Source organism: Cordyceps fumosorosea (genome assembly GCF_001636725.1).
Source record: "Cordyceps fumosorosea ARSEF 2679 chromosome Unknown scaffold_21, whole genome shotgun sequence".
NCBI classification, from domain to species: Eukaryota; Fungi; Ascomycota; class Sordariomycetes; order Hypocreales; family Cordycipitaceae; genus Cordyceps; species Cordyceps fumosorosea.
In genome coordinates, this window is record NW_017387321.1 from 405,374 (window position 1) to 421,874 (window position 16,501).

Here is a 16,501-nt window from a genome sequence, read left to right on the forward strand (position 1 = left end):
TCGAACTTTATTTTGTCTCTTACGATTAATTCTCCATAGTAAGTTTTCTTTAATTTGAGAAAAAAAAAGATGACAACAACTAATGCTGCACGCACTCTTTTGTCAGACAGTTATCGGAGTGACCAAGACGAAGGCTCTCTGAGCTCCCAGGCTAGCTTAGCTATAAGGCGATGCTCTTATCAACCTTCAGGAAATAATGAGAGAGGGAAAAAAATGGACATCAATCTCTGGAGAACACTGCCTGGATGTTTTTAAATGGTTGCGTATCGATCCGTGAACCTGTTGGCCCAGTTAAGCTTGCTCAGGTGCGCTGCTGACTTCATCTTCAGCGTGGTAGAGCGCACAGGCATCAGTTTCCACTAATTCCTGCGGCGACTTAATCCAACACAGCAGTTCTGCTTCCAGCATCTCCAGATCCGAGCGCAACCTCTGTTTGCTCATTGCCCAACACGGGAAAAACTGGCAGCCCGACATGCCTCTGTAAGCCATCTCGATGCACGAACCGACCCTCTCTCCGATTTTCGACGGAAAGTGCCTTGCTAACGCAAAAACAAACCACAGTCACCTTCTACCCAAGAAGTCATGGCACGTCTACAACAAGGCCAACGTCGAGCGCGTGCGCCGCGACGAGGCCCTCGCCAAGGCGGCCGAGGAGGCCGAGGAGCAGCGCATGCAGGAAGTCGACGCCGCGCGACGGCTGGCGATTCTGCGCGGCGAGGCGCCGCCTCCGATCGAGGAGGAGCGACGGTGCTCTTCGCCCGACGACCCCGAGGCGACGACGACGACGAGTGGCGGGATGCCGCGCGGCGCGGGCGACGGGCGGCGACCGCGCAAACGACACGGCGAGGACGACACCGACTTTGAGATGCGCGTGGCCAAGGAGCGCGAGGCCGTCGCCAGAGAGGCGAGGCGCGCGACGAGCTTGTCGTCGTCCTCGGCGCCGATCGTCGACGGCCGCGGCCACATTGACCTGTTTGGCGCGCGCGGGGAGAAGAATGAGGAGGCTGAGCGTGACAAGGCTAGGCAGCGGCGCGAGTACGAGGACCAGTACACGATGCGCTTCTCCAACGCCGCGGGCGGCGGCGGTCGCTCGTCGGGAGCCCCGTGGTACTCGTCGTCGGCAGCGGCGGCAGCCGATGAGGGCAAGGAGCTGGTGAGGAAGAACGTGTGGGGACGAGAGGACCCGCGAAGGCAGGAGCGCGACGAGAAGCGGCGGGACGCAAGCGACCCGCTGGCAGCAATGAGGAGGGGTGCGGCGCAGGTGCGTGCATTGAAGAAGGAGCGTGACAGGGATAGAGAGGAGCGTGAAGGGGAGCTCCGGAAGATGCGGGGGGACGAGGAGGAACGGCGGAAGAGGAGGCGAAGGTCCCGGTCCCCGGTGTCGGGTGAGCGAAGGAGGAGGAGGGAGGCGGATGAAGGCCGCGGTGGCGCGCGGCGGAGGGAAGATGGGGAGCCTGCGCGACGGGGACACCGTGATCGGGAGCGTAGTAGAGAGAGAAGCCGTGATGAGAGACGGCGGCGGCGGCGTTCACATTCGCGGGAACGGGAGGGACATGGGCGGCATGATGAGAAACGACAACACAAATGATACCCAACATCGTAAACATGTATTATGTATTATTATTCATTACTGTATTATGACCATGCAAATGTTCAATCCTCTTTTATGCAGCGCCCTCTTACTTTTCCGTCCACGGCAGCTTGATCTCCACCGGCCGCATCTCCTCCTCGACCATGCTCACCAGCGGCCTTGCCTCCAACCCGCGCAGCGCCCTATCAATCTCCCCGTACACGGCCTCCGAGATGCCCTCTCGGCGGCTCGAGTACACGTCGATGCCCTCCTTGGTGAACAGTGTCGGCGCGAACCACGTCACCGCCCAGCGCTCCCCGGTGGTGGTCGACTCGCCCCAGCCGAGCACCTCCCAGTGGCTGGAGACGAAGAAGAGCCAGCCCTTGCCGCGCCAGTCCCAGCCGCTGCCGTCGGGGCTGCGCGTGTCAACGCCGGTGACGGTCTTGAGGGTGGCGGTGCTGGAGGCGGGCTCGTAGGCGACGAGGTCGTCGATGCGGGCGCGGCCATCGGCGCGGGCGGCGAGGGGCGCGTAGGTGATGCGCACGTTGCGCGCGGAGCGCCACATGGACAGCGTGGAGTGCGTCACGGTCCAGGTGCCGGTGAGCCAGTCGATGGGTGGTGCTGGCTGCGAGGTTGTCGCCGCCTTGGAGCTGCTTTTGGCGTACTTGGAGGGGAGGGAGAGGGTGATGGGGCCGACGTCTGCTGCCATGGTTGTAGGCTGCGAAGCTTTTGAATAGGTAGAAAAGATGTTGGGATTGTGTGCTATGTTTTGTTTTTTTGTGTTTTGAGATGACTTGAAATAAGAAAGAAAGGTTGAGGTTGGCGGATGAAACATTCGCTGGCGCCGGATGGAGCCGTCATCGCTCGGAAGCTGTTGGTGCCGAGATGAAGCGGCTTAAGCGCCAGAACCATGGCTGGCACTTTTTGTGCTAGTAATTCATTACTGCGAAGTATACGTGATGATGGACAATTCAGTACTGCGTTTGGCAAGTAGCAGCGCAAGTGATTCGCTACCTCATTTATTATGAGCTGAAAGCGCAAGGCTTAAATACTTCTGATATGCCGGCAAATGTTCCACATATACGCTCACCTTTACTGGAACCATCTCGAAGATGTCTATTCCCTGAGCCTTGAAAAGGCTTTGAATAGCTGTTTCGGCCTATTTTTGATGATGACGGTAACACACGACATGCTACAGGGCGCTGATATTCAGCCAATGCGCGACCTGACTAGCTTGTCGGATTCAAGCCATACGGACTTACTGATTTAGACCGTGGCAAATATTTTTCTGGCCAAACAATTCCACGTTAAAATAGAAATGCGCTGGCCTTTGCTGAGCATGTAAATATGTTCAGTATTGACCAAGTGTCGCAAGTTAGTAGTCGCGATGTCGTACACGGAGCAAAATAGTCAATGTCATTTGGTCCCGTTTATAACGATGCTCAAAACGGAAAGCATCGTGGTTGCATACGAAATAAGCAGTCCCAGATCCACACAGTTTTTCATCTGTACCTTATTATTACTTAACATGAGATCGGCCCGTCAAAAGCTGGCTGGCGGTGGCTTAAAGTTGGTGGACCAGCTGCAGGCTTTTAGCTCCTGCGGCAAACAAGCCAAATCCGACCTCCGACATCGTCCCGTCCGAAGGCTGCAAACCTTTCTTTTCAGCCAAGTCCATCTCAGCCTAATTCACGGCTGCGCTGCTTCATCTCATTTGCATCTGTTAATCGAGCTTAAGGTCTGGTTAACCGTCCAGATCTTCTCATAGCAGTCCTGCGCGGCGACTCGCCTCGTCTACACACCCATTTGCGATGGAGCACTCAGCGCAGCCTCTGACGCCGGAGCTCGGCCACGATGGCGCCAGCGTATCTCTATCGGGATCTGCTACTAAGAAGCTGGTACCTGGAATTGAGTCTCCCAGTGAGCCTGCCGACTACGATGTCGTGACTGTTGAGCGAGTTTATCGGTAAGCCAGCCCCCGCATCATGCCGTGGATGTGTATGGACGACATTACTAACGCAACCTGATAGCAAGATCGACCGGCGAATCATTCCTGGTAAAATTCCAACTTGGGATAGTCCTGAATTTGTTCCATTTAACTGACATTTGCAGCTTTTTGGATCCTATACTTTCTCTGCTCCGCCATTCGCTCCAACATTGGAATCGCCCAGACCATGAACATCGACGTGCACCATGATCTTGTCACGGTCCTCAAACTGACCCCGAAAGATATCTCCACCGCCCTTGCCCTATTTTACGTCTCCTACGTCATCTTTGACTTTCCGTCGAACCTCATCATGAGCAAGCTTGGCCCTCGCGTGTGGATGGCCCGCATCGTCTTCGCCACTAGTGTCGTCGGCGCGTGCTTTGCCGCCGTCAACGATGCCTGGAGCCTCAAGCTGCTGCGGTTCCTCCTAGGACTGGTCATTGCCGGCATGTGGCCCGGGATGGCATTCTACCTCACGCTGTTCTACCCGCCGTCTAGGACGGGAAAGCGGATCGGCATGTACTTTACCGCGTCCCAGGTTTCCGCTGCCGTCGTCGGCCTTGTCTCGGCGGGGTTTCAACTCATGGACAATGTTGCAGGACTCGAAGGCTTCCGCTGGATGTTTCTAATCTACGGGTTGGTTGGTGTGGTTCTTAGTGTGATCCTCATTTGGTGGCTGCCTGACAGGCCGCTCGCCCCTGGTCAAGTCAGGGAGAAGACTGGCTTGTTCAAGTTCCTTCCCTCGACACCGGAAGCGCTCACTGGCGAGGATGCAGTTATTCACTACCATGATCTCAAGCGTGTATATCACGCTCGACCCTGGGGCTTCAAAGACCTTGGTCTTGTTCTTTTGGACTGGCGACTGTGGCCGCTGACACTCATGTACTTTGGCGTAGTCGGTGTTGGTATCGGCACACAGCTCTACGGCTCAGTCATTATTCGCGCCATCCGGCCCCAAGCTGGAGGTATCGAGATTAGCTTGCTCTTTGCCCCTATCTGGATTGTAAGCAAGACTCTCTTACCTGCCTTTGACTACTAGTTGCTCACCTGTTCTTAGATGGACCTCATCGCTATTCTGCTCGTTACCCCGGTTTCCGACCGCTTCCACCAGTACAGAGCGTACTTCTTTTCTGCCGCTGTCTGCGTTCAGATTGCCGGCCTGTTAATGACTACCTTTGCCCACGGCTGGGCTCGCTATGGCGGTCTCCTCATGGTCGGATTCGGTCTCGGACCGACCGTGCCAATATGCATGGCTTGGAGTTCCGAGATCTTTCAGCGCCGCCACGGCGAGGTTGGCGTCGCCGCGGCCACTGCGTTGGTGTCTGGTCTGGGCAACCTGGGCAGCGTGACTACAACCTATGCCTTGTACACTGGCTGGCCAGAAGATGCCAAGGCTGGACCTCGCCAGTACCGCTACAGCAATCTCACTATGATTGGAATTCTGTGCATGAGCATACTCAGCGCCTTCACCATGGTGTTTTTGCTCAAGGTCTTGGGAAATCCGCCAAGCAAGAAACTTTACGAAGGTGACTCTGCCAGCGATTTCGAAGATGGTGCTGCTCGACGAGAGCGACAACAGCGCGGTTTTGGTAGATTCGGCCGTGCCAGTACGTCGCAGGCATAATCGCCTCGTCTTGGACGTTGCATGTGCAACCTGCAACAGCGCACCCCTACTGTCTGGACTTCAACAAATCACCTTGACGGGGTCGCCACTCATGTTTTCTTCTTCTTACAACGGGTATCGCAACATACCATTCCACTCTGATTTTATTTTGCGGACTTGCGGCGCAAATGTGTAACCTTGAATACTGCGACAATGCTTCTACGCTATCGTAGAAATCACCTCGTCACATTGCCCTACCCGTTCTGCAACTTGTTTTTTTACCTGCTTTGATCTTTATGATACCCATTCGCGTTTATACCCGCTGTCTTACGAGATACTTTTTCGACTCCTGGATATTTTTCTCGCCGGCGACAGTGCTGTTACGCCATCGCTGGGACGGTGTGTTTGGACCGAAGCCAAGGGCCGACGACAATGCCGGTGCGCTATCGTCCGGGTGGCTTCGTGGGCGTTTTGTCTTTCTTGCATCTCTCTTTGCATCAAACACTAGTATAAAATACTTATTAGCATATGATTACAAGGAATTGAGTAATTTTCAACTGTCTGAGCTTCCGGGCACTGTGCTGAGCTGATGTGGTCCTCAGTCCAATCCAAAGTGCCTGGGTAACGGAGACGCGTCCCACCAGCGCTACTGTCCTCGTAAAAGGTAAACCTTTTCAAAATCGTATCCCAAGATACCCCAATGGCATGTTGCTCGTCGTTTTATCTTTCCATTTTCATCGCTCAGTCAGCATTGTCACGGATCATGCTCACGTGGGGTATCCGCGCCATGCGGAGATGAGGGGCCGCAGCACATTCAGGCATAAACATCCTCCCTACAAACGCCCTCCACCTCGCTCTTTCCTGTGGAACGGAGTGAGCACACCGCAAAACACGATGAAATTCGGCCTGAATTACGAAAAGCGCATGCTGCCCAAGTGGTCGCAGCACTACGTCGACTACAATGGGTTGAGGACGCAGCTGCGCGCCAAGACGGAGATGGGGGAGAGCATCGAAGGTATGCCGACCGGCCGGGCGCGCACCGCTTTTCTAACGCCAGGACAGAGCTGGCCGGGGAGTTTGTCGCCGAGGTTGCGCGCTTCAGGGAATTTTTCACGGAGCAGTATGGGCCAATGGAGGGATCCGGCGATGGCGCGGCGCTGGAGCTCCAGACGTTTGGGAGGCTCAACGTGATGGCGATCCGCCGCCTCTTCGGCAAGTTTGCGCGCTACCGCGCAGCCACGCCCGAATGCCTTCGCCACGCCGAATCTGCATTTGACGCGTGGACTGAGGCAAGGCAGGATGCCAAACCATCGTTCGATGGCGGACCGGCGGTATCTTGTCCCGCTAAAGACGAGTTTTCTCGGTTTCTTGAGCCCCAATCCTTGGAGGCATTCAATGCCGCCTTGCGAGATTGCATTGGCGGACACGCAAATTCCGGCATCGACCCCGGTTACAGGCAATTCCTTGGCAGACTGCTCTGCTTGGCGGCCACCTATCTCCCAAGTGACTTTATCGACGCCATCCTGAAGCACAAACCCGACCTTGGTGTCAACTCAGCTAGAGGTGAATCGGCCCTTTATCTTGCTGCCCAATCTGGTTCTCTATCAGCCACGCAGTCCGTCGCGGGGTACTTCCACCGGTCTGGTGCGAGCTTAGACCCCGTTGTGGCGAGAACGGGCTGGACACCGTTGATGGTGGCATGCGCACAAGGCTACACGGACATCGTCGAGTACTTGCTGTCATCCGGGGCCGACGCTCGCAAGGTGGATGTCCTCGGCTGGACGGCCCGGGAGCACGCTGCTTATCGCGGCCATCTCACCACTGCGTCGCTTGGCGATTTCGCGACAGCCGGAAGCCCTGATGGCGAGCTGGCGGGACGGATTGACTCCACCGCATCGAAAATCTCTACTCCCTTGCGAGCCGGTCAAAAAGCTGTTATCGTTACTCTGGGTAGTGTCCAAGGAGGCCACGACCGGAAGACCCTCGAGCTTAGGCGTCACAGCGGCGACGACGCCGGGCTCACGTCCAAGTCCCTGGAAATCGTCATCCATCGCGCCGACAGCGGCTCTAAGATTGTACCACTGCCGCTCTGGGAAGACTACAGCACCGCGCCCATCGTCGGCCGGCTTGATGTGGACGCGCAGGCGCAGGTTACGGTGCGGCTCTGGGACGATGGGGGCACACCGTCCACTGGCAACAGGGTGTTGGAAAGCAGCGGGACAGTTTTGCTGCGTCAAGACTATGCAAAGTTTGGCGCTTTCCGAGAGAGCATGCTTCGGGAAACGACGGTGGTGATGCTGGACAGGGAGACGATGGAGTTTTCAGGTACCGTTCTGCTCAGTTACGTGGTGGCGACGCCGTTTGCGGGGCTGGATGGGGGTGAGATGGCGTCTTATAGACGACAACCTGGTGATCCCATACGATTGGTTGGTCACAGAGGTCTTGGCCAAAATACTGCAGGAAAGTCGAATCTACAAATCGGTGAAAACACAGTTACGTCGTTTCTGTCCGCCTACAGACTTGGCGCCCCGTTCGTGGAGTTTGGTATGAAGCCCGACTATGAAAGAGGGATGGATGCTAATTCAACCTAGACGTGCAGCTCACCCGCGATCTCGAAGCTGTCATATACCACGACTTCTCCTTCAGCGGCTCCGGCTCGGACGTGCCGATCCACGACATCTCGCTTGCCCAGTACAAGTACGCCGGCGACATCCAGAACCCCAGTGGCAGTGCCCTGCTTCTCGAGGCTGGTGTTCAGCGGCCGCGCGCGTCCTCTAGTGGCGAGGACTCGGTGCTCAAAGCCATGCAGGCGCAGGAACGCCTGCGCTACACGGTCGACTTTGACGGCAAGGGCTTCAAGGCCAACATCCGGGGCCACTCCATCCAGGACGCGTACGCCACGTTGGAGGAGCTCCTGGCGAGGCTGCCCGAGGAGATTGGCTTCAACATTGAGATGAGTATGCTGCTGCGCCGCTCTCAAGAACCCCCTTTTTTTTTCCTGTGAGCCGCGAGCGCTGACAAATGAGGACGCAGAGTATCAGCGGCTCCACGAGTCGGTCGACGCGGGCGTGGCCTCCGTCACCATCGACATCAACACTTTTGTCGACGCGGCGCTCGACAAGATCCGACGCCTCGCCGGCCGCCGCCCCATCATCCTGTCGTCGTTCACGCCGGAGGTCTGCGTCCTGCTCCGGCTCAAGCAGGCCGCGTACCCGGTCCTGTTCATCACCAACGCGGGCAAGCCGCCGACGGCGGACAGGGAGCTGCGGGCGGCAAGCCTGCAGGCGGCGCTGCGGTTCGCGCGGCGCTGGCGGCTGTCGGGCCTGGTGCTCGCATGCGACGCGTTCCTGCTGTGCCCTCGATTGGTTTCCCTGGTGAGGAGCGAGGGCTTGGTGTGCGCGTCGTACGGGGTGGGGAACAACGAGCCGGCGAACGCAAAGGTGCGTGGGACTCGCTGGATCTTGCGTGCAAATCTTGCTAATGAAGAACGATGAGACAGATGCAGGCCGATGCTGGGATCGATATCCTGATCGTGGACAAGGTGAAGCTGATTGCGGATGCGTTGAGCAGGCTGCCGCCACCAGAGAAGTCGAGCTAGATTGCTTGGACGAGAAGAGGTTCTCGTTGACATGGGTTATCCGACCGGGCAAGGCTCTGCATTCTCAGAGTATCACAACCCCCCCCTAAAACTATGTGCGTTAACGACATGGTTTGGTTTGCTGCGTAGGTTACCCCGCCCGGGGATATATATACAGGGCTGATGCGCCCAACCCAGCCAACCGCCAGCAGCAAGGTACCATCACGCATCGTCTTGCCCCCCCACGTCTTGTCTATCGTCGGAGTCCAGCGAAAACTACAATTCATCGGTCTATAACCGCTACTACGTGCAAAATGGCACCACAAATGGCTCCCACGGTGGACCGCGCCTTGTTTTTCACGCTTCCCTACATCTGATGTGTCCCCTAGGCCCCGGAGGGCACTCTGCCGCCGATCCAGCCCACGGCGCATTTCGTGCCCGTCCCAGACGACGTGGCCGAAGACCAGGACAAACTTTTTGAGCTGGTTAGAAGAGAGGTAACGAACACATCATAACGATCCATCCATGCTCTCATACCCATTGCACAGTGCTGACGAATCTACTCTCTCTAGTTTGGCGAGAGATTTTCTGCTTCGAACTGCAATATTTCGCGGCACTATACCTACAGGGATGGTTTAAAGCTGATCAGGGGGCGCAAAGACGACTGCATCATTATTTTCCGAAACAGGCCCGACAAGCCGACGTTCTTCGTCCTGCGCGTCTACAAATTAGACCCAGTCATTAATGGCAAGAAGTACAAGATCCCCGGTCGCACGGATGGGGAGTACAACTACATCGATCACATTTAGCATAAGACTGTGAGCAAGGGCACCTTGGTAGGCATCGTTCCAGCCGAATGCGAGCATGAGACCTCCTATGTCGAAGTCAGGTCTTCAAGAGCTCCGTCCAGTTGTTCTTCATCAAGTCGCGGAGGCAAAGCTTGATTGAGAGTATCGCGCCAATGCGCGGATCAATTCTCAGTTCTCCTGACCGCCCCTTCTTCCGAAACTGGGCTCAAGGTAGACACATATGATCGGGTACTTCATACATGTCGACTGTAGGGTATGCTGGCGAGTCAGATAGTGTTAGTTTGCAAGAAGCCCCAAAAATTTCACGCGGTTGGTTGGATTGAATGCTCACCGTTGAAAAGCCCGGGCAGGTGACCACGTGCCCTGGTCCGGGAAACAACAGTTGCTGGATCGGATCATCGAACGCTGTTTGCTGGACGCTCTCTTGCATGTAACCATAGCTGTCGTTGGTTTTATGCTTTGTCGACTGTGACGGCCCCTCGTCTTCGTTTGGAAGCCCCCATACAGACAGCGCTACCTTGTCTTCGTTCGAAAGCCACAATCCATTTGCCATTATTTGCGGATTTGGCGAGTGAAATGCCGTTTGTTGGGCGATATCTTGCGCGTCAACATAGCCGTCGCTGGTTTTGCGCTTTTTTGACTGTGGTGGCCTCTCGCCTTCGTTTGAAGTCTCCCAAGCAGGCACCATCATTTGCAGATTTGGAGCGTGAGATGTCGTTTGCTCCACGCTCTCTTGTAAGTCAACAAAGTCGTCGCCGATTTTGCGCTTCTTCGATTGTGATAGTGAACGGCCCTCGCCTGTCGTGCAAGCCCCGTATGGCGCTTGTCCACTCTCTGGTGGACCAGAAGGAACCAACGTCTGCGCCCCTGATAATGGTTAGCCCTGATTAGAACTTTATTCGACTCTGATTTCGGAAGTAGTGTACTCACAAGCGACAAAGGGAAGGTATGCCGCGTTTCTACATAACAGCGCCTCCTGTCCCAGCCCGGTGAGCAGCCACATGAGCGTCGCCGGCACCTCGTCGACCAGCACTTCCTTCTTCATTTGATCAAGGAGGCCGTGGAATGTGGTCTGTGACATCTCGGTCCACGTGCTTTGCAGAATCGAAATCACCCACTGCAAGACCATGACCTTGGGGGCAGCGCGGAGCGCTGACAGAGGCCACCGAGGCTCCTAGCCTCCAAACCTCGACGAGACAGCAGGCTAACAATACGGTTGTTGCTGTTCAAACAAGGGCTCCGGATACGTGGGAAGACTTCAGGTACGAAAACCTTAGACGCATGTATCAAAAAGAGCTCGATTCTTCCTACGAAGGCGCATTGGCCCAAAAGGCAAGACCAATCGACCTAGCAGTCAACGACTGCGACGAATTGCAACACTTTATCACTCAATTCATCTTGCCCACTTGCCCACAATCAACAACGCTCTGAACAAAAAAGCCCGTTAGGGTCGAGCAGGCTGCACGCGTTTTGAGGAGGATTCGCGACCTGACTAGTCGGTGGTCTCATACCATGAAGTCAGAAAAAAGGCCGACAGTATCCACGATGCTTATAACAACATGGTTCCCGGCGTGACAACGATCGGCAGCTGAAAAGAAGCAGTTCCTCAAGCGGTCAGGTGCATGTCTGACGCTCGCAGAAGAAACGGGTTCATCGCAACTCAGTGTGAGGTGATTAGCCTCCGAATGTATAATCCGCAAGCATCGGAGGGCTCAGCAGGTCAGTCGGAGTCCTCCGAGGCCGGCGGATTAAACACTTTCAAAGTGGAGGCTGCGGTGGTCCCGTGGAGGGACAAAAGCAGCAGGCTCACGCCCCAACAGGCTCTATGGGCATTAGCACTCATGTCCGTTCGCGAGAACAAAATTCACAGCGAGCCATATCCAAAACTGAGTGCTTACAGTCTTAAGGATGGTAAAGTAGTCAACGCTATCTCCGGCGCAAGCGCGGAGAAGAAGGAGGACAAAGTGTCAACGAGCGAGAAAATTGCGGCTTATACAGTCAATCAAAAGCGCCTGGGCAGATGATGGCTACAGATATACGAGGAAGAGCCACATCTATATCGCACAGAAGTTGCTCAAGCAATATCCAGAGGGCGACTATCTCTAGGGCCCTACATTCTGGAGGGTCATAGGCTGCTTTGACTGCGGCTGACCTTTCTGCTTCTCTTCCTCTTATTCCCTAAGCTTCCATCCTTGGGCTTTTTTTTCGGCGCCTGCTTTTCTTCATTGTTCTCAGCTCACTGTTACTGCTTGTGTGGAAACACCATAAAATCCTCAAAAGAAAAAGAAAGAAAGGAAAAGCAAATACAAAAAGAAAATGTCCAGAATAGTTAGTTTTTGTTAGCATAATGTCTGTTGCGCCACAATAACCTCGTCCATGAATACCTGAAACTGTGATCACTGCCATTTCGAACATTACACCCACCAGGAAATATAAGCCCCCCCCCCCAAAAAAAAACTACAAGCAATATTACGCTCTTGGTGATATAACCCCTATCTTGAGGGTCCTTGTATAACGCTTAGATCACCGGCTCTTGCCGCGGAGTAGCGGGAAACTACAATGGTAGCGTCGAGCCGCGAGCCGCCGAGCCGCCGAGCCGCCACTCCTGGCACGCAGCGGCAGCATGCAATTGGCACTGTGCTGGCTGCTTTGGGCCCGAATTGATAATGCTTAGTGTGTAAATTTTCCATCCGCCTGGTTCGCAAAGACGATACCATAGCGTACAGAGCAAAAGAACTGGCGCGGTTCTGGGGGGCAATTCTCGTAGCCTTTGTGCTGCACCAGTTCATCAGATCGGTGATGAGGAGAGGCAAAAAGTGATATTTTCCTCGTTGAGCAGCATGCAGGTATATTGGATAATCTTTCCAAAGCTAGCTTGTTGCGTAGGCAGGTTCAAGTTTGTCTACAAAGCCAGAACTCGTCCACCTGAGCGGGGTCGTAGTGCGGCTCGGGCTCCGATGCTGCGCCGGCTACCAAACTTTGCTATGGAGGAAAAGCAACCCTGAGGCAACCGCCGTATAATACGTCACTACAGTTTGATAAAGTAGTAAATAATCTTTAAGAATATAGTGAATTCAAAACCAACTCTTTTATATGCAATCTTCTCCATCTGCATGGTGTTCCCAAAGTGGTCCCAGAGGGTACCCTGGCCACAGGCAGAGTCGGGGTCCGAGTCGCCTCGGGTAGGCAAATTCGGCTTTGGCCACCGGAGAACGTCCAGCATAGTGCGCGCTGTAACCATATCTGCATATCAATTTACCGATGTATGTATGTACCTGGCCAGTCTCAGGCTCTTCAAGGGTGGTGAAGATTTTCTCATGCAAGGTAACCGATTGAAAATATGTAGTAGTAGACGACAACGTGTTATTTTAGTGCAAATTACGCCTTCAGCGTTTCGAAGCTACCAGCCACTCCACCAGCCGCATTTCGGTTGAACATTCATTTCAAAACTGAACTGTTGAGATTGAATAATTAGCGCTGGCCTGTCTTCAAGCTGTCTTTCTTTGTCCACTAACATTAGTTACTGGTACCTCCCCGTGGCAGAGTTTTCGAGCTCAAGTTAGTTAGTACTTTTAGCACAAACAGCTCAGCTCCACAACCCACTCACTCCTTTCCTGACTGGGCCGATATAGGCGGCTTTTTTTCCCTTCTCCTCCTGTTCTGCTCACCCCCTCCGCCTTCAGTTGCTGTATTTAAGCCCGCCCCCGCCTTTGCCCCTCGCGGGAAATTTTCCCCTCCTCTCATCCAATTCTCTCCCTCTTGTATCAAGTCTTCGTGCTTTTGAGGGATCTTTCATCTTGTCATTTTTGTCCCTCGAGACAGCGGTACGATCTTTACATAGTATGTGCCACCAATTCATCCCCACTCCCCGAATCGCCCGACCGCCCGCCCTTCCGTTTCCCATCCCCTCACGTGGAACAAGCTCTCTAACTCATTGATTGCGTCTAGAAATCAAATTACAAAGGTCGTTCAGAAATATCACAAAATCCAAAATGGTCCAGTCCGCTATTCTCGGTTTCCCCCGCATGGGTGTCAACCGTGACCTGAAGAAGGCCACCGAAGCTTGTTAGTTGCTCACCCCGCTACCCCGCCATCTTCGTGTTGGGTCAGAATATTCCCCATGCTAACAATTCATCCTCAGACTGGGGTGGAAAGCTCTCTCAGGCTGACCTCCTTGCCGAGGCCAAGCGTCTGCGTCTTGCGCACTGGAAGATTCAGAAGGATGCCGGCGTCAGCTCCATCCCCAGCAACGACTTCGCCCTCTACGACCAGGTCCTCCACCAGATCCAGGACTTTGGTGCTGTTCCTGAGCGCTACACCAAGGATGGCCTTGACCCCATTGACCAGTACTTCGCCATGGGCCGTGGTCACCAGAAGGGCGGCGTTGACGTCCCCTCCCTGGAGATGGTCAAGTGGTTCGACTCCAACTACCACTACGTGAAGCCTACCCTGCAGGACAACCAGACCTTCAAGCTTGTTGACAGCCCCAAGGCTGTTGTCGAGTTCAAGGAGGCCAAGGAGGCTGGCATTGAGACCCGCCCTGTTCTCGTCGGCCCTGTCACCTTCCTCCACCTCGGCAAGGCTGACCGTAACCAGTCGGTCGACCCCATTGACCTGCTTGACAAGCTTCTGCCTGTTTACGAGGAGTACCTCACTCAGCTCAAGGCCGCCGGTGCCGAGGTCGTCCAGATCGACGAGCCCGTCCTCGTCTTTGACCTGCCCGCCAAGACCAAGGCTGCTTTCAAGCCCACCTACGAAAAGTTCGCCAGCCTTGGCGACAAGATCCCCAAGCTCGTCTTCACCACCTACTTCGGTGACATTGTCCACAACCTCGACCTCGTCCCCAAGGACATCTATGCTGTCCATGTTGACCTTGTCCGCAACCCTGAGCAGCTCGAGACCGTTATCGGTGCTCTCGGCCCCAAGACTATCCTCTCTGCCGGTGTCGTCGACGGCCGTAACATCTGGAAGACCAACCTTAAGCGTGCCATCGAGATTGTTGAGTCTGCTATCCAGAAGCTTGGCAAGGACCGTGTCATTGCCGCCACCTCCTCTTCCCTCCTCCACACCCCCCACACACTCGCTTCCGAGAAGAAGCTCGACGCCGAGGTCGCTGACTGGTTCTCGTTCGCCTCTGAGAAGGCCGTTGAGATTGCCCTGATCGCCAAGGCCGTCACCGAGGGCCCCGCCTCCGTCAAGGAGCAGCTCGAGGCCAACGCCAAGTCCATGCAGGCTCGTGCTTCTTCGGCCCGCACCAACAACCCTCAGGTCAAGGAGCGCCAGTCCAAGATCACTCCCCAGGACTACAGCCGCAAGGCTGAGTTCCCCGTCCGTATTGGCGAGCAGGAGAAGAAGCTCAACCTTCCTCTCTTCCCCACCACTACCATCGGTTCTTTCCCCCAGACCAAGGAGATTCGCCAGCAGCGCCAGCGTCTCACCAAGGGCGAGATTACTGAGGCTGAGTACGACAAGTTCATCGAGAAGGAGATTGATGACAACGTCCGCATTCAGAAGGAGCTTGGCCTTGATGTCTACGTTCACGGCGAGCCTGAGCGTAACGACATGGTCCAGTACTTCGGTGAGCGCCTCGACGGCTATGCTTTCACCACCCACGCCTGGGTTCAGTCCTACGGTTCTCGCTGCGTCCGTCCCCCCATCATTGTCGGTGACATCTCTCGCCCTGCCCCCATGACTGTCAAGGAGTCCAAGTACGCCGTCTCCGTCTCTGACAAGCCCATGAAGGGTATGCTTACTGGCCCCGTCACCTGCCTCCGATGGTCGTTCCCCCGTGACGATGTCCATCAGTCCGTCCAGGCTGAGCAGCTCGCTCTTGCCCTCCGTGATGAAGTCGTCGACCTCGAGAAGGCCGGCGTCGACGTCATCCAGGTCGACGAGCCCGCTCTCCGTGAGGGTCTCCCCCTCCGCTCTGGCAAGGAGCGTGACGCTTACCTCGCCTGGGCTGTCAACGCCTTCAAGCTGTCCACTGCCGGTGTCGAGAACGCCACCCAGATCCACTCCCACTTCTGCTACTCGGAGTTCCAGGACTTCTTCCACGCCATTGCTGCCCTCGATGCCGATGTCCTCTCCATCGAGAACAGCAAGTCCGATGCCAAGCTCCTCCGCGTCTTCGTCGACTCTGCCTACCCTCGCCACATCGGACCTGGTGTCTATGACATCCACTCTCCCCGTGTTCCCAGTGAGCAGGAGATCAAGGACCGTATCCAGGAGATGCTCCAGTTCCTCAAGCCCGAGCAGCTGTGGATCGACCCTGACTGCGGTCTCAAGACCCGTCAGTGGAAGGAGACCAAGGAGGCCCTGGCCAACATGGTTAGCGCCGCCAAGGCTTTCCGTGCCCAGCACGCCAAATAAGCGGCTACAACATGCCAGCTTAGTTGGAGTACGGGGTTGTGATGTGAGAATGCGTTATGAAGGGGGTCGGGCATTCTAAAAGCGTTGTATTTTCTTTGTTTTGATTTGGAGGCTGCGCGAAATTATGCCGGCTACGATTTCAACATCGGCGTTTTGGGCTGTTGGTGACAGATGCGCTTGCTAGTGCTCCCCAACAAAATTTTATTCAACCTACGGGTTTTAGGGTTTGCATTGGCGAGGCGCACATTCAACATAGATACATAAGTTCCCGATTTGGGACGAGATGACCCTGCTGGGATCTCAATCAATAATAATACAGACACATATTGCATGTCAAAATACAGTTGCCACACGCATCTCGCCGTAACGTGATCTGTAGTTAGTAGATGCTCAATCTTAGTGCACCAAGAGGAATCCATATTTACCACCATCACCATCACTGCTATTACCTTAGTAGTATGAACAGACTCGGATAGTTCTCCGAATGCAGTGCGACTGGAAAGGCTGTCCTGCCCCGTTTGTAGCCTCTCTCGGCAGTTGGCGAACTGCCTGGCGGGCAGCTGGCAGGTGACGATCGTGCGTTTGG

At 55.1% G+C, this 16,501-nt stretch overlaps 7 protein-coding genes across 7 annotated transcripts; 5 read left to right on the forward strand and 2 right to left on the reverse strand.

The window, feature by feature from the left end:
• Positions 1–493: 493 nt before the first annotated feature.
• ISF_07408 (CBF1-interacting co-repressor CIR) lies at positions 494–1,389 on the forward strand (the record flags this gene model as incomplete). The annotated part of the gene is made up of 2 exons (XM_018851011.1): positions 494–1,261; positions 1,366–1,389. The coding sequence occupies 2 exons, from the start codon at positions 494–496 to the stop codon at positions 1,387–1,389; spliced, it is 792 nt and encodes a 263-aa protein (XP_018701923.1).
• A 290-nt stretch (positions 1,390–1,679) lies between these two features.
• ISF_07409 (hypothetical protein) lies at positions 1,680–2,279 on the reverse strand (the record flags this gene model as incomplete). The annotated part of the gene is made up of 1 exon (XM_018851012.1): positions 1,680–2,279. The coding sequence occupies one exon, from the start codon at positions 2,277–2,279 to the stop codon at positions 1,680–1,682; it is 600 nt and encodes a 199-aa protein (XP_018701924.1).
• Positions 2,280–3,381: 1,102 nt separating this feature from the next.
• On the forward strand, positions 3,382–5,181 carry ISF_07410 (Major facilitator superfamily domain, general substrate transporter; the record flags this gene model as incomplete). Its single annotated transcript, XM_018851013.1, has 4 exons — positions 3,382–3,536; positions 3,601–3,626; positions 3,683–4,560; positions 4,615–5,181. The coding sequence occupies 4 exons, from the start codon at positions 3,382–3,384 to the stop codon at positions 5,179–5,181; spliced, it is 1,626 nt and encodes a 541-aa protein (XP_018701925.1).
• Positions 5,182–6,054: 873 nt separating this feature from the next.
• ISF_07411 (Glycerophosphoryl diester phosphodiesterase) lies at positions 6,055–8,758 on the forward strand (the record flags this gene model as incomplete). Its single annotated transcript, XM_018851014.1, has 5 exons — positions 6,055–6,175; positions 6,223–7,704; positions 7,752–8,117; positions 8,194–8,600; positions 8,660–8,758. 5 exons carry the CDS (start codon positions 6,055–6,057, stop codon positions 8,756–8,758), a joined length of 2,475 nt encoding a protein of 824 aa, XP_018701926.1.
• Positions 8,759–9,051: 293 nt separating this feature from the next.
• On the forward strand, positions 9,052–9,546 carry ISF_07412 (hypothetical protein; the record flags this gene model as incomplete). Its single annotated transcript, XM_018851015.1, has 3 exons — positions 9,052–9,075; positions 9,127–9,222; positions 9,310–9,546. The coding sequence occupies 3 exons, from the start codon at positions 9,052–9,054 to the stop codon at positions 9,544–9,546; spliced, it is 357 nt and encodes a 118-aa protein (XP_018701927.1).
• Positions 9,547–9,714: 168 nt separating this feature from the next.
• On the reverse strand, positions 9,715–10,627 carry ISF_07413 (hypothetical protein; the record flags this gene model as incomplete). The annotated part of the gene is made up of 3 exons (XM_018851016.1): positions 9,715–9,804; positions 9,878–10,413; positions 10,477–10,627. The coding sequence occupies 3 exons, from the start codon at positions 10,625–10,627 to the stop codon at positions 9,715–9,717; spliced, it is 777 nt and encodes a 258-aa protein (XP_018701928.1).
• Positions 10,628–13,538: 2,911 nt separating this feature from the next.
• ISF_07414 (5-methyltetrahydropteroyltriglutamate-homocysteine methyltransferase) lies at positions 13,539–15,915 on the forward strand (the record flags this gene model as incomplete). Its single annotated transcript, XM_018851017.1, has 2 exons — positions 13,539–13,611; positions 13,688–15,915. The coding sequence occupies 2 exons, from the start codon at positions 13,539–13,541 to the stop codon at positions 15,913–15,915; spliced, it is 2,301 nt and encodes a 766-aa protein (XP_018701929.1).
• Positions 15,916–16,501: the final 586 nt, after the last annotated feature.